Source organism: Pteronotus mesoamericanus, unplaced genomic scaffold (assembly GCF_021234165.1).
Source record: "Pteronotus mesoamericanus isolate MK-2021 breed Mesoamerican mustached bat unplaced genomic scaffold, CSHL_Meso_final contig_78, whole genome shotgun sequence".
NCBI lineage: Eukaryota > Metazoa > Chordata > Mammalia > Chiroptera > Mormoopidae > Pteronotus > Pteronotus mesoamericanus.
In genome coordinates this window covers 4,436,646-4,452,899 of record NW_026555258.1, presented here as the reverse complement: position 1 = coordinate 4,452,899, position 16,254 = coordinate 4,436,646, and the positions used below count along the sequence as shown (strand labels likewise).

Sequence of the window (16,254 nt, the reverse complement as noted above, 5' to 3'; positions counted from 1 at the left end):
GTTTTGTGTCCACGTTTTCCTTTTTCTAAGGACACCAGTCCTATTGGATCGGGCCCCCCACCCCATGGCCCCCTCTTACCTTGATTGTCTCTGTAAAGATCCTATTTCCAAATAAGGTCGCAGAGTCAGGGTCTGGGAGCTAGGACTTCCACTTATTTTTTGTGGGGGCACAGTTCAGCCTGTAACAGCCCCCCTCCTCCTGGCCCCGTGTGCACCAGTGCGGGCCGAAGGCGGCCCCTGAGGGGCAGCGCTCAGGAAGCAGCATTCCTAACAATGGGAACAGCTTTCAGGAGATGTTGTTGTAGAGATGTCTGAGCCATGAGCCCTCAGAGTCAGTGGCACCGTGTCAATAGCCTGAAACAGGGCTTGGCTGCTTAACCACCCCACCGTCAGGAGGCGCTGAACCTCCAGTGACGGGGAGCTCACTACCTCGCCCACGTACATGTGCTCACCTGGCCCTGGTCCCCTCTGCCCTGGGCAGTTGAGGCAGTGTGGGGGCGCAGGTCCCAGCTTGCTGTGACGCAGGGACGCCCCCAGCCAGGGTTATGATGGGGAGGATGGATGGGAGAGTGCTGCACACAGCCAGGCCCGGGGCGGCGGTGGTGCTTGTCTTCGAAAGCTCATGCATTCATTCATTTGCTTGGGCACCGGATCAGCAAGCTTGTACTGGGTATCTGTAAGGAGCTGGGCGCGTGCCAAGCTTGGCAATGGTGTCCTCCTCCTTGGGCCCCTTCTCTGTCCTCAGGGAGCCTGTGTCCTAGCAAGGGAGGGGAGGACGGTCGCAGGGTAAGGCGCTGGAGGGTCTGTGCCGGGGCGATGTGGGGACAGCAGGCAGGGGGCTGAGGGGAGGCCGTCTCACTGGGCACGGCCCTGAAGGGCGAGCAGAGGCGGATGGAGAGCAGAGCACAGGAAGCGTGTGCCAGGCACAGGGAGCAGCCTGTGCAAAGGCCCAGAGACACGGGGCAAGAGTGGGGAGCAATCGCTGTGAGGGACACAGCGGGGGAGGGCCCCAGGTGGCCGGCGACCCCCCAGTGGGATGTTGGGGGTGGGGCTGGACTGGAATGGCGGGCTCCTGTGAGAGAGAGGAACTGGCGAGGGTTCGCACCAACACGCGAACCGTGAGCAGGTTTGCAGCGGAATGACGGGACATCGGATGAGGGAGCCAGGCGGACCCGGGCCCCTGGGCAGAGGCGCGCCAGCTGCCTTCCACTCGAGGGCGGTCGGAGAGGGTGCCGGAGAGGCCGGGGGTCCAGGGCCTGGGCTTCAGGGCCCGTGCCGCTGGGGTCAGGTCCTGGCTCCCCTGCTTTCGTGCTGTGTGGCTTACCCGCCCCCCATGTGGACAAACTAAAACCAGCCCATGGGACAGTGCCAAGTCATGAGCAGGGTAATTCCCATAAAGTACGCCGCGCAGGCCTGGCACGAAGTGAACGTTCAATGAAAGGGATGCGCCCACTTGTGCGACGGTCAGACCTGCATCGGGGGCCCTGCAGGCCGCGGGCGGCCAGTGAGAATAAACGCCAGCGCAGCATGGACAGGCTGCTGGGCCCTCTCGCCTGTCCACGACCCGGGGCGCTGACAGCGAGATCCCCGTTGCAGGAGGTGTGCAAGCAGAGGCCAGGAGATCAGGGTTCTGGAAGGGCACCTGCCTGGAGAAGGTCCCTCCAGCGGTGCCATCCAGACTGAGAATGGGTGGCATTTGTGGCTGGTAGAGTGAGTGGGTGGCTGGCTGAGGGGTCTGGCCCTTGCTTGAGTTGCTCTTGGGATCCCAGGAGAGACCCGCAGAGTAACCCACATGCTGTGGGCAATAGCCACCTGCAGTGTGTGCACTGCTCCATTTGGTCACCAGAGGGCACCAGAGGCTTATATTTGAGACCTTCCAGGGCTGACCCTGGAGGAAGCAGCTAGAGGAGGTGGCCACTCAGGGTCCTCTGATCCCCTTGCGGGTATTACAGCGCTGTGGTTCTGAGAACAACACCCTCTGCAGCGGTTGTGTGGCCCCTTGGGACTTGGGGATGTCCCTGCAGTTAATACTCAGTGTCCCAGAGAGGCACAGCAGCCTTGAAACCTCACCGGGGCCTTGACAACCAGCAGGGCGAAGACCCTGGGCGGGGTGTTTGTGGTACCCAGGGCCTGCCGCTTCATCCGGGGGTCAATGGACGAGGCGCACTCCTATGGCTCAGTCTGTCCTGTTTACAGAACCCGAGCAGGTCCCCGGCAGCCTCTGGGGACAATTTCCTGGAACTGAGTAGGGGGACCAGGAAAGCCTGGGGTGGGGTCTAGAAAATTGTAAAGGTTGTGGGTGGGGGGTGGGGCTGGGGGTCTGGCTGGCTGGGCGCGGGCACCAGGGACTGGCCACGCTTCAGGAGGGGGGCCCTGTGGCCCCTGAAGGCCGAGCCCGGGCCGCAGGGGCCGGGCCTGCGGGAGGCGGGCAGTGCCGGGGGCACATCCCAGGAGGACAGCTTGGCAGAACTTTCTGCAGGGGGTTTGCCATGAAGAGAGAGAGTCGGGGTGTGGGCAGACGGCAGGGGGTCCCCACAGACACAGAGGAGATCCGGTGAGGCCAGTCCTGAGAGTCTGGCCCTTGGACAAGTCAGCTGCTGGCCCCTCTCAGACGGAGGGAACCAGGGCCTCAGGGGTCCTTGTCCCAGACTCACAGTTGCCACCTTTGTGCATTTGTTCATTCACTCTGTGCAGTCTTTGTCCAGCACTGACTGTCCACGCACGGGGACACTCGGGAACTTGGGAGCCCTGACCTAACGGGAGGTGAGGGACGTGACACTGAGACACCCCACCGAGCAAGTGTTAGCCAGCGCCGCCGAGGGGGAGGGGCAGCCCAGGCTGCAGGAACAGGCTGTGCCGAGGCCCGGAGGCGAGAGGCAGCTTCCCTCCCGGGGCCCAGCCCAGTGGCGCTGGGGACAGACTCGAGCTGGTCCCCACCCCCTACGCCCCACCGAGACCCTGATCCCTCCCCGCCAAGGAGCGGGGTGGCCCTTCCAGGGCCTCCTTCCCACCCATCTTGGAAAAGGGACCTGGGAATCTGAGCCTGGGACGCGGGCAGGGGTGCGGGGACAGTTTTGTGCATGGCGCCATCTGTGTGGCTGGCCTGGGAGCAGATGGGCCGCCCCCCTCCCAGCAGCCCGCCCAGTCCCAGTGGGCACCGCACCCACGCTTACACACATCTATCAGCGTGTGTGTCGGCACACGGATGCACACGGTGTGTGTGTGTGTGTGTGTGAGACGACCACACCACCCCTCTCCCCCCGCCCCCCAGGGTGCTGCTGGGCTGCCCGGGTGCTGGGCGTCCAGGGTCAGGAGTGGAAGGGCCAGACAGGCCTCGCCCTTGTCTGGGACACAGCGTGAACCACGGCAACCTGTTCGGCTTCTGGGAGGGTCTCTGCCTCTGGAACAGATGGGTGTCCCCCCGGTGGGTCTGGACGGGCAGACACCAGCCCAGGGTGCCTGTCTGATGAGGCACAAGCCACCATTGTTCTGTGGAAACGTGAAGCCGTGGGGAACGAAATCACCAGGATATGCAACACTAGACCCCCTGCCTTACAGAATGAGCCTGCTTTTACTGTGGCTGCCCCCGCTCTGGGAGCCATGCTGGCCCTGGGCCCTGCGGCAGGTGTCGCCTGCCTTATTTCCCATCTGTAAGGTGGGCATTATAAGCGAGCCTGCCTTGGAGGGCCGCTGTAAGGACTCAGTGAGCTCCTCATGTGTGAGTGACTGAGCAAATGGGAACTGTTGGGAGTCGTGTTGCTTGCTGGCTGTGTGACGTTGGGCAAGCGACTTAACCTCTCTGAGCCCCGTTTCTCATCTGCAAAACAGGGTTAAAAATCCCACCAGCCCCAGGTAGCTCTCCCGATGACAACCAGCGTGTAGTAGGTGCTCAGTAAAGGGACTGGATGGAGCGTGATCAGCTGGCTGGTTGGGGCAGCTCAGGGCCCCAGGAGATAAAGGACAGGAGCGGGCTGCCCCCGTCCGCGCCTGGCTCCGCGGAGAGGGGCTGAAACCTCTATTTCTGTGTCGCCTGACAAGATTCTAGAAAATAACATGTTATTCCCGCTGCTGGCTCTCTGCGCCCGGCCGTTGTCACAGTAGGCGGAAGGTCCCTCTGTTATTTCCATGGCGCTGTCTCCCTCTGGGCGGCCGAGCGGATGGGCGGCAGCCAGGATGCTGGCAGCCACGGTGCCTCGGGACCCGGGCTATGTGGCTAAAGCCAGCGCTGCAGCCGCCTGCGCCCCGCTGTCGTCGTCAGCTCACGGGGGGTCCGGTGGTTCTCGTGTCACTGCAGGGGACACAGGCACAAAGAGGCAGGGTGGTGGGCCAGAGGCCCAGTACCTGGGCTGGGCCGAGCCCTGTGCCCTGGGACAAGTCCGTTCCATCCCTGGGCCGCAGTGTCCCTCTCTGTTCAGAGAGGAGCGGAGGGCCCTCAGCGGTCACCTGGTGCCGCCCCCTCCCTCCAACCAGCCATTGTGTGGAAGCGGAAACCGGGGCTAAAAGAGACAACAGGGTTCCTGCCAGCGGGGCCAGGCCCCCCAGCCCTGCACATGTGTGTATCCCCTGACACGTGCACATGCATGATGACCTGCGTGCCTCCCTGCCACGCTTCCAGAAACGCACCTCCCATCTTGCCACATGCCCACACATACATGTGCACACGCTCCGGCCTGTGTTTCTGCTCGCGTGCACTCCGCCACGTGCCCACACATGCCAGGCACAGGGCGTCCTGTCCTGCTCACCTGCCACTGCCACGGCTCCGCTCTGGACTCAGGGGCCCCAGCCCTCCCCACAGGCAGGCGGCCCTTTTGGCTCCGAGAAAGCCATCTCATCTTTAAAACGGGCGAGTAGCAGCGCCCACTGCAGAAGGCCGAGCGGGAGCCGTCGGGTCGGCCTGCGCTGAGCAGCCCTCGTGCTGCTGATGACATGTGCCCCCTGCCCCACCCCCCACCGCCTTCTGGGCTCCTGACAACTCTGTTCTGTGTTTCAGGGGAATGACCAGGTCCGGTTCGAGCTCACCTGCTACTCACTGGCCCCCCAGATTAAGGTACGACGTTGCTCCTCACAGGGTGGGTGCCGGGGCCGAGGCCGCGGGGCGCGGGGTCCTGGGAGGGTCCAGGGACAGTGTGCACCTGAGAGGCGCCCCTCTTTCCCATGGAGAGCTGCCTCCGCTCATGCCAGCCGCGGGGGCCAGCGCTCTCTCCCGGACGGTTTGTACCCCCAGTGCTGTCCAGGAGGCTGAATAGGTCGCTGTCCCTCAGCCGGTGTCCTTTGCACGCTGGGGTGTGGCTGCCCTGGGTGCAGCCGGCATGGTTCTGTGACACACCTGGCCAGCGTCTGGGCTCCTCGCCGCTGCTGAGCCCTGACCCTCAGTGTCTCGGGTCCTTTCCTGGGATGGGAAGGGCCTTGGGGCCACCTGCCCACAGATGCCACCTGGGCGTGACAGCGCACGTCAGAACTGTGCAGCCCGCCGCTCCTGCCACACCCCCTTCAACCTGTGGCCCTGGGCCTGGGCCTGTATATGCCCACCCACCCATCCCTCCCTCCCTCCATCCATCCATCCAGTGTTCACTGAGTGCTCACTTAGTCCCGGCCTCGGGCCAGGCTCTGCCCACGCAGCGCCCAAGCCTGAGCGGTGGAAACATAATGCACACACAGAGGCAAGCCCCCTGGGTAGTTTAAGTTTTTCTAGTGGGCCTGTAAAAAAAAAAAAAAAAAGACACAAAGCAACAGGTGACATCTTTTGAATCAGAGGTTGTATTGAACCCTACATATCCAAAAGGGTATCATTCAACATGTCATCGATGTAAAAATATTACTGAGACGTTTTACATTCTTTTTTTGTGCCAGATCTTCAAGATCCAGTGTGTGCTTTACACATGCAGCGCGTCCCCATCTTACAGTGGGGACTGGCCACGTGTCAGGGCTCAGTGGCCGCAAGCGGCTCCTGGCCTCCTTGTTGGATGGCACAGGTGTAGGTCTGAGCTCCTTCGAGGCCACTTCAGGCTGGAAGCTATGAAAGACGTGCCACCCTCCCCCGAGTCCCCAAGGGGCCCGAAAGGGTTTTCACTTTTTTTCTTAAGTGGACCGTCTTTCTATGTCGCGTTAACCATCCAGCGGCTGCTTGGGGCGCGAGCGTGGCTGGCAGGCGTGCGCTCATGAGCTCTCGCGATCCTTTTTGACCCCAAACACCGGGCGGCTGGGAAGCCCTCGGACAGGAGCTCCTGCTGACGTGCAGCGGGCCGGTGGGCATGGCTGTTGGTTTCTGAGCCTGTGTCCGCGGGGACCAAGCGCAGGGCTGGGGTGGGGCCGGGGGCAGGGGTGCAGCTGGACTCTGGGCCCCGGGAGGAGGGGTGCCCTGGTCCAGGGCTGCTGTTTCTAGAGCGGGGGTCCTTTTCCCGCTCTACCCCACCCCCATTGGCTCCACAGCCCTGAAATCACACCAGCCTCCTGTCTAGATGACACCCCACCACCAGCTGGGCTGTGTCAGAGGCAGGGTCCCAGGGGCTGTGGGGGCTCTTCGTGCTGAGCCCCCCCATGTCCCCAGCCCCAGGCCTCCCAGTCAGGCTCGGACTCCCCACCCTCCCCCACCCGGAACAGCCCCGGGGGAGCAAGAGGAGTGGGTTGGGGGTGGCATGTGTCGTCTCTCGGCCCTCCAACCCCAGAGCAGGGCCAGGCCGGGTGGCTGCAGCTCTGGGACCCATTTGGCTGGAGCGGGGGGGCTGGCCCTCTGACCAAGGGAACTAGTGAGACTAGTGAGAAACTTCAGGCTTGTCTTGTTCAAACCCTCAGGTCTCAGTTGGGGAAACTGAGGCCCAGAGGGGCAGGGCCCACCTGGGGATGCATGACCATTCTGCCACGGAGCTCGGGCCTCTCCAGAGCCATCCCTGATGTGGCAGGCGCCACCCCCCCCACCCGAACGGGGTTCCCCGCGGACAGCAGACTCTGCAGGGAGCAGCAGGAGGCTCCCGGTGGCCGCTGGAGTCCCTGTCCCCTCCCAGGGGCCAGCTCTGCGGCTCTAGGGCCAGGAGAAGCCAGCGGCCGGGCGCCTGTGCTGACCCCTCGCCCCGTGTGCAGGTCATCGCCCCCTGGAGGATGCCTGAGTTCTACAACCGGTTCCAGGGCCGCAGCGACCTGATGGAGTACGCAAAGGTAGGAGCCCGAGCCGCCCCCCAGGCCTCACCTGCTGTCCCCGCGCGTCCCTCCCGGGGGCTGTTCGGCCATTGGCCCGAGGCTGGGACTGATCCCCATGCCTGGGGGATGGAACGTCTGGCTGCCCAGCCTCCCTGGGCACATGTCCCCTGGGCTGGCCCCACAGAGGGCTCGGCCTCTCCAGGTGGCCGCCTCTGCCTCCCACTCTCCTGCCACCTCTGCTGTGTGTCACTCAGGGGACAGCTGGGGGCATGAGCCAGGCCATTTCCTGCCCCTCAACGGCCTGGCTGCTCATTGTCCCCGATGCTCTCCCAGGAACAGGTAGGCGCTCTGAGGAGCCGTGGCCGAGGAAGGCTTGTGTTGAATCAGCCCTTTTGAAGTACAAGTTGCAGTAAAACATATTAGAAGTTTTGCCTCAAGATCCTTAGCCTCTCCCCAGGGCGCCTTTCTTTTTAGCGACTCCATGGCAGCCCTTGACAAACAGCCTCAATCAATCAGACAGGCAAAAGCAGCTCCGCGCACACAGCAGAAAATTGCTCAGGTTTTTAAATAGCAGTCACCGGGGCTGGCTGTGAGCTGTCGCCGCCGCCAAGGTGCCGCGTGGCAGGGGACGCGGCGGGGACGCAGCCCTGCCCCGCCGCCAGCATCCCATTAAGACCTGGAGCGCTCAGAGGAAAGATCTTCTGTACCATCTGTTGTTTTATTATTAAGAGGGGAGTTTACAAGAGCAAGCCCATATGTTGCCAAACAAATTGTCAAATAGCAGAGCTATTAAGAGAACGGGGTGGGCGAAGCTTCCCCCCCCCCTCGTCTCCCCGATCATACAGAATATGGAGCACGTTTCATCTTCAGGAATAATGAACCAGAGCCCCCGCCCCCCAGACATTCTCACGCCTGTGGCGGAGGTTCGAGAGAGGGCCAGGGTGGACCCGGGCCCTGCCCGCTGGGTCTGTTACACCCTCAAACGACCCTCAAAGCTGCTCCTGGGTTTCCCAGCAAGGGTGGATTTCAGGAGTGTCATTGTTCTGGGGAGACGACACTTTGCTCAGGTCCTGGCCCGAATAACCTTTTCCACAGGGAGGTTTGCCCAGCGAAGACGAGTCCGGGTCCCTCCTCCACCCACCCTCCCTCGGAGGCTGGGGCCAGACGTGAGCTCTAGGGGATCAGCATCCTGTACGAGGGAGGCAGTGTTTCTGCACCCAGGAAGTGACCGGAATAACTGAGCAGCAGCCAGGCTCTGTCCCAGATTCACCACCAGGCAGGATCTGGTGCGGCTTAGACAGAGCTCCGGGGGGCTTTGAAAGCCCCGCCGCTCTCCCGGCCGGCACACCACCAAGGCTGGAGGTGCTGCAGGAGCCTCACGCGAGGCTTGCGTGCGCTCCGCTCCGCAGCTCCCCCAAGCCCCTCGTCCAGGGGCACAGCCCTCAGAATCACCCCGTCTTTATCGTGGTCACCATCATTATTGTTTGTAAAGCCAGCATGTAAGGCACGGTGCTGGAAAGCAGGCCAGTGTCCTGTGCGCGCGTGGAAGATGGTTTATTTCTTGTCTTTAATTGCCATGAGATTCCTGGGGTGGGGGCAGGGGCAGAAAAGGGGGGTCTTTAGGACTGAGAGGGGAGGGGAAACCGAAGTCCCCTTGGTAAAGGCTTGTTGCTATTTTTGACTTTGTGTGTGTTTCCCCGGCGGGGGGGATGCACACTGCACATCCTGGCTTCCCCCCGCTTTCTTCTCCCGCTGCTCTGCCAGAGGCCCACTGAGAAGAGGGGGCAGGAGTGTTTCCAAACCACCCCTGAGCGAAGGCTCCAGACCCTTGCTGGTCCTCGGCCCCAGTCCACGAGCCCCAGCGGTGCCCTGCCGCCCCTGGTCCCCTTGCCTGGCCCCCAGCCTGGCCCCCTCCACCTGCAGAGCGCTCAGGAGGAGCATCTGGATTCAACTCCAGGCAGCTTTGGGGGGATAAGTGGCCCCCCAACACTGAACAGCCTCTAAAGGAGGTGTTCTCATGTGCTCATGAGGTTTAAAAGGAAGAACACATGGATCCTGGAGCGGATGTGGGCTGTCTCCTAGTAAAGTGTGAAAACCAGCCCTGGAGCATTTTAGCCTCATTTATTTTGAAATCCTAAAGTCGGGATGAGGGCAACTGTCCCTGCTTCCAGCGAGTGCCAGCCGAGCCCAGGAAGAGCCCCCGCAGGGGAGGTGGGTGGAGACACTGGGGGGACCCAGCGGGCCCCCACCTCTCAGGCTGTGGGACCCCCGGGGCGAGGCGCCGAAAGGGCGCTCGGGAGGCGAAGGTCCAGTCTCACTGCTGTAAAGGGACCAGGCGGGGCCTCTGGGCGGGCTTCTGTGCCAGTGTGCGTGCGAGGGGGGACCAGGACATCCTACACAGGCTGGGTCCCCCCCTGGTGTCAGCCGGGGAGCACGGGGCCACCCGGGGAGCCAGCCCTGCCTTTCATCCAAAGGGCCGAGCGAGGGCGCCGACCGCCGGCAGCGTCTCAGGCCCGGCATCTTGGTGGGGCTGGGCTGTCTCCCTGAAGGAGGGACTGGGCTGTTTGGGAAGCAAAACGCAGCCAGGGCCAGTGGGAGGACGGGGGATCCGCCGGGGTCGCTCCTTTTCAGGGAGAGGGGTCGTGGACAAGAGCCCGGGCTGGAGGCGGGCATGGCCCTCCTTGCCGGGCGCAGCCTAGAGCCCTGGTGGGCACTGCTGCCGTGGTGAGACCCCAGCGGAAGTTCGGTCCATTCCAGCTCACAGGGTTGCCAAGGGGGGCGTCGGGTGGTGCTGGGACACCCCCGCGCAGCGCCTGGCACACTCTAGGTGCTTCCGGGCCCTCGAAGTGTAAGCCCAGAATCTTCCGGAAGGAACCTCCGTACTTGGCGCCCACTCAGCCACGCCTCACACACTGGGCTCGCGGTTTCTGCATGGGCACACCTGGCACAGGCCCCGCGGTGTCCCCGGGCAGCCCGCGGTGGGGAGGAGCGGATGGGGTGACCCAGGGCCTCGCCTGCAGCGGGGCCAGAGTCTGGGGCTGTGTGAGACCTTCAGAGAAAACCAAGGCACCTGACCGGTGTGGCTCAGTTGGTTAGAGCATTGTCCCCTGAAGGGCTGCAGGTTCGATCCCCAGTCTGGGTGGGGGCTCGTGCGACTGCTGGTCCAGACACGTGCGAGAGGCAAGCCATCGATGCTTCTCTCGCGCACCGATGTTCCTTTGTCTCCTTCCTCTCTTCCTTCCTCTCTCTCTAAAAGCTATGAAAAAAATGCCCTCGGGGGAGGATAAAAAAAGAGAAAACTGAGGCAGCTGGGTCTGACCCTTGCGTCGACTTCAAGCTGCCTCATGCCTGCTCTGTCCCCTCCTGCCTGCAGCAACACGGGATCCCCATCCCGGTCACCCCCAAGAGCCCCTGGAGCATGGACGAGAACCTCATGCACATCAGGTGAGAGGACACCCGCGCACCCACAGGTCTGCCTGTGGCACCTGCCTGTGCTGGGCCAGGAGGTAATGGCGATGGGACACTTGCGGTCCCTGCTCCAACCGAGCAGGGGCCTCAGGCGAGGACGGACCACGTCATATGCAACTTACCCACAGCTCTGGTTACAGCTCTGCTGTGTGCCTGGGGGAGATGCCGGGCGCCCAGCCTCCGCTGGGGTAGCAGGGCTTCTCTCAGGAAGGGCACCTGAGATCAAAAGTCCAAGGATGAGGGGGGACCAACCAGGGTGCTGGGAAGAGCACTGAAAGCAGAGGGAACAGCATGTGCGAAGGCCTCCAGATGTGGAGCCCTGGGGCTGTGCCCCAGAAGACAGAGCTATGCCCCAGGCTCTTTCTTGCCACCTGCAGCTCCCGCAGCCAACTGGTGGGCCCAGAACGTTCCAGGCACTGTTGGCAGCCGTTGCTGTGGCAGAGAAAAGGGCGGACCAGACTTGTGTTGCTGGGTCGGGGGTGTCAAGGTACAGCTGGGTCCGTCTGTCCCGCCCCTAATAATCAGTGTCTTCCCCCTTCCTTCTGCAGCTACGAGGCTGGGATCCTGGAGAACCCCAAGGTAATTTCTGTTTCCTCCCATGCTGTCAGATGTGTTTGTAGCCTAATTTGAAATTTCATGGGGGGCGGGCGTGGGGCTGGGGCCGAGCCCTGCCTGCGTTCCCGACACTCCCGACCCGGCCCCCCCACCTGCCCACTCCCGCACTGCGCTCGTTTTAAGGACCCCCCCCCCCATCCTGTGCTCTTTTTCTAATTGCTGCTGGATGAATAGGGGAAGGAACTATTTCAGGGCAGCACAGAGAGAGAGAGTGTGAATGTGCGACAATAAAGAAACAATTAGGCAGATGAGACACTTGTGGGTGGGCCCAGCCTGTGCCCACCAGCTCCCTGGCTCCTGCTGCCTCAACTGCGATCATGGGGGCGCGGGGGGGGGGCGCTAGTTTAGAGCCTCAGGGCCCACTTGTCTGGGTTTGCGCCCTGTGCCTGCAGAGTGGGCCACCCCATCCCTGTCCCCAGCCTCCCCGGCTGGGCCTTAGCCATTTGAAGTTTAGGATTTCTCTCCCTGGGGGTTTCCCTTTGTGTCTCCCCCTGCCCACCGTGGGAGCTGGGGGAGGCAGGGTGAAATCTATCCTGGGAAGAGAAAAATCTCTTTGTCCCTGAGGGAATGCGCCTCCGTGCCCCAGCTCAGCCCCACACCCGGTGGCTAGTCTGGGGGTGGGGCGGGCTGCTTGCCTGAGGTTAGGGAAGGCGTGTGCTGCGCGGTGGGGGCAGGGGTGCTTGGGCAGCTGGGCCCGGGGCATCCAAGGAGCCCAGCTGGAGGGGAGGCTGCCCAGGTGGGTGGGGCGAGGGTGGGGCGAGCGGGACCCCTGCCGGGGATCCCAGCTCGGCGCCTTGCAGGGACCGGGCCCCTTGGCCTGAGCCGTGATGGCACAGCATGTGCCAGTGGTATTTCTGGAGCGTTTTCCTGGCTTGCTTTGTTTGGTTCCTGGCCTTGAGCACCCTAATTTTATGGGCGAGGGAGCCGGAGCCCCGCAAGGGAGCGTGGCTGGTGCCCAGGTCACCCCATTGCAGGCGCTGGCCTTCTGGCCCAGTGGCTCCCCGACTCCCCACGACCCATCCCCACCTCCCTCTCCCCTCAGCCTGTGTCACTCAAGACGGCCGCACCCTTGCCCCCCGGGGGCTGATGGCCCCATGAGGCTGCTGCCTGCTGGCCACAGGTTTTTCCAGTTCATGCTCCGCTGACCCCGAGACACTCAGGCCAGCCACCCCTAATTAGCCAGTCACTCAGCGCCAAAGGGGGCAGGGGAGGCTGAGCAGCTTCAAGGCGGGGTGTCCCCCAGCCTGCAGGGCCCAGGCGCGCCGGGAAGCCCCCGCACCGGCCCCCTCCAAGCAGCCTGTGGGCTCTCACCTCAGGACGGGGGAGCGAGCCGGCCACAGAGCGGCGGTGGGTGCAGGTCCCTGAGTTGCTGGGATAAGCCCTCTGCCTCCTAGGCCTCCTGTCTGATGAGGACAGGGGATGGGTAAGGAAGTTCTACAGCGTCATTTTAAGGACTCTGCCACCCAGTCAAGGTGGGAAGGTTAACGCTCGGGTCCCGGAGGTCAGAAACCGGGGTCTGAATCCTGAGTCTGCTTCTATTGCTCTGCAGCCTTGGGCAAGTTACTCAGCCTCTCTGAGCCTCCAATGGCTCTCGCACACAGTGGGAAACCACAGCACCTTCCCCTCACCTCTTCACTAAGCCCTCGAACGCATACATGGTGGCACGGACAAGGCCTGGAGCACGGAGCTGGGGGCCCCCCCGCCCTCCCCAGGCCAGCCCGGCACCTCTGGGAGGAAGCCTGTGCTGGGCGAGAGTCCAGGGGAAGGCCTCCTTCCCGCAGAGAAGCGTGGGCCGGCCCAGGAACCCACGGCCAGCCATGCTGGGCCTGCCCTCTGCAGGGTGAGGGGCTGCGCTGGCCGGGGGCTCCTCCAGGCTGTGTGCCATGTCCTCCTTGGCACCTCCGGATCTGGTGTGCGTGGGGGGTGGTTGTCCTCAGATCCCCGAAATCAGTTGGCAGCAGTTCAGGGCCTGGGAGAAATGTGGCACCCGCCCGAGTGGCCGCGGCCCCCGCCGGGGGGGTGGGGGGGGACAGAGCTCAAGGGAACTGGCGCCCCCTCCCCCGCTCCCAAAAAAGCCCTAGAAGACCTGTCGAAGGGAGTGTTTGAAGGCAGATGGTGGAGCCATTTTCTGCCTCCGTGAGGGCTGATTGAGGGGCAATGAGGCAGCTAATGCGAAGAAAGATAGAAATTTACTTGCTTTAACTTCATAGGGCCCACAGTGAAAGAGTTCATTCAGCGCCGGCCGCCATATCTGACGGATGAATAAACCATCCGCAGCATCGATCATGCCTCTACATCATGGTTCAGTTCATGGGCCATTTGCTTCCAATTTCTCCTCCTCAGCCTGTTTCGTGCTTTCTTTCCCGCTCCCCCCACCCACCCCAGCCCACTCTCTCTCTCTCTCTCTCTCTCTTTTCTTCACTCCCTTCCATCCCCCCAACCCCCACCCCCAGATGACATTGGAAGTGAGTCCTCCCGCTGGGATGGATAAATAGATGGTATTGATACTCAGCAACAAACTATTTGTCATTTGAACTGGGCTTTTAGGAGGCGGAGTAAAAAAAGGCCGGCGTGAGCCACCCCGGAATGCAAAGCAAATGTCGCTTCATTTCTATTTAGTTAAATTTTATTTAATTGACGCCGTCGGGGTGTCGGGAGCCGCTGACAGTGGCCTCCTACCTCCGCTGTTGAGGGCTGGGATGCTCTCCTTCGGGCCTCCGCCTCCGCTGTCCTGTCCCCATCCTGTTTGGGGCCCCATTAAGAAGTGTGGCGGGAGAAAGTGACAGCGCTAGGTTGCTGAGGGAGGGGCGGGCGCAGCGCGCCCGTGGGGGTGGGAAGGTGGCGGGCGGGGGTGGGGGGGGCCGGGCCTGGGCTGGGGCGCCAGTGAGGAGCCCGGCAGGTGAGAAGGGGCTGCCTCGTTGTGTGGGTCACCTGGCGTCCCGAGCTCCGGTTCACTTTGCCTTCTGGCTGAAGGTGGCCGTCAGGCCTGTGCATGGCCAGGGACTGAGGGGGTTGGTGGGGCGCGGCGGGGCTGGGGAGCATTTCTCTGGAACCCCCCGTGCCCATCCCCATAGCTGACCTTGCGGGCTCTCTCTGTCCACATCCCTCAGGCTGTTTCTCAGCCCGCGGGTTCCTGAACAACGCAGGTTATGGGGGCAATGGAGAGAGCGCTGGGCAGAGTCCAGGCCCCACGGGACTGGCCCTTGCATCAGTGGGTCAGGCAGTCTGATCTGGACAAGCCACTCCTTTGTCCTTGGTTTTCTGTCTGGTCCATGGAGGTGTCAGGCTGGGGGTCCTTAGGGCCCTCCTCCTCCTTGAGTTTGTCTTGGAGGTCGGTTCTCAGTCCTTGTTCCTACCTCGCAAATAGACACAGTTAAGGGATGCGGTGGGCCACAAGCCACATGGCACTTCCGAGGTGCTAGGGCCTCCAAGTGCAGTCCCCGGCTGGGCTGGTGAGGAGAGCCAGGAGGATCGGCTGTCCCCATGTGCCAGGATGGAGGACCTTCTCGGGGTGTGAGAGCTGGGATGGCCGGTCGCCCTTACCCAAAACCAACAGGCCAAGTGGCCGCAGGTGCCGCTGGTGGCCCAGCTGCCCTGGAGGGGGCAGCACTGGGTGTCCGCTCCAGCTGCCCCCCCCGCCCCCGACCTGCAGAGCAGGGCTCCGCTTGCACCAGGCCTTTCTGGCATTTTCGTGGGTGATTTTCACGTCCAGAAGAGACTATCTCTACACTGAAATTGTCAGATAACCAAAGGCAGGTATCATTTCTTCCACTTCCTACATGAGGAAACTGAAGCTCAAAGCGGGGAGGTGGCTTGCCCAAGGCCGCACAGCCTGAGGCCCTGACCCCTGGCTCGGGGGGCCACCTTCCAGCCCATACTTGTTGAGGACCTCATGGTCCAGGTGGTCTGCGTCCTCACAGGACTCCTGGCTGCGGCCACGGCCCCTCACCCTCAGCCTCTATCTCTTCATCTGTAGACGAGGTAACAGCACTTAACTGTCTTACCAAATGGGGCTGCTGGGAACTCAAAGAAACTGTATATGGAAAGTGGCGTATGAATGTTCGCTGGGTTTTAAAAGCACAGACTTAGGGACCTCGCTTCCCAGGATGTCGGCAGGTGGACAACAGCTGGGCCCGGGGCGCCCACAGGAGGGACGTGAGCAGCCAGGCCCTGGAGGCCCTGTCTCCGCGGTGGCAGGGGTCCAAGCCAAAGCCGGGGGTGGGGGCCCCTAGGCGGGGAGCCAGGGCCTCGGAGCCAGGAGGGGATTTTGAGAGCTCCAGGCAGCCAGCCTCCCTCCATTGCTTTTGCAACACGCCCAAGAAAAAATATACATAAAGGTTGATGTGTTTTCAAATGGGTTTTTGCTTTGCTCTTCTCTTTTCTCCCTATGAGTATTAACCTCGGGGACCCCGGGGACGGCTCGGCTCGCTGGAGCACCTGCTGGGGTCACGCGCAGTCATTAGCTTTGCGGTCAGTGCAGAATAAGCCCCAATCCCGGGCGTCTGCGAGAGCGTGCGCGCCCGCTCCCGGGCAGCCCGCCAATGCCGCCTCGCGCCTCCAGAGTCGCACTTTTCCTGCCTGACTTGCTCCTCTCCTGCTATTCTACCTCCAGCTGTGGGGGCGTCGAAGAAAAAGATGAGATCAAGTTGAGGGGAAAAATTGTCTGATTTCTTGAGCCCTTTGTTTCCCAGGCCCCTGGCAATCGGGGAGGCTCCAGGCTGGGGGCTGGGAAGCCTGCTGGACTCTGCTTGGGGGGGGTGGGCGGCAAGAGCCAACAGCCCCCTGGTGCTGGAGAGGGGTGCAGACCTCCGCAGGAGATGGGGTGCAGGGTGTCCGGGGGCCAGCATGCGTGGCGTGGCTCTGAGCACCCCAGTCACCAACATCTTTCTGTCTTTCGTCAGAACCATGCACCTCCCGGCCTCTACACAAAGACTCAGGACCCAGCCAAAGGTCCCAACAGCCCTGACATCCTAGAGATTGAGTTCAAGAAAGGTAGGTGGCCGCCCGTCAGGACCCGAGCAGGTGGGCCTAGCGCTC

At 62.5% G+C, this 16,254-nt stretch overlaps 1 protein-coding gene across 1 annotated transcript in view; it reads left to right on the top strand.

Moving 5' to 3' along the window:
* ASS1 (argininosuccinate synthase 1) overlaps positions 1-16,254 on the top strand; it is a 47,396-nt gene that overhangs the window by 10,432 nt on the left and 20,710 nt on the right. Inside the window, exons 6-10 of the mRNA XM_054584225.1 lie at positions 4,991-5,047; positions 7,078-7,152; positions 10,508-10,578; positions 11,151-11,181; positions 16,119-16,209. Of these exons, the coding sequence (XP_054440200.1) occupies positions 4,991-5,047; positions 7,078-7,152; positions 10,508-10,578; positions 11,151-11,181; positions 16,119-16,209 (325 nt within the window). The remainder of the gene's footprint in view (positions 1-4,990; positions 5,048-7,077; positions 7,153-10,507; positions 10,579-11,150; positions 11,182-16,118; positions 16,210-16,254) is intronic.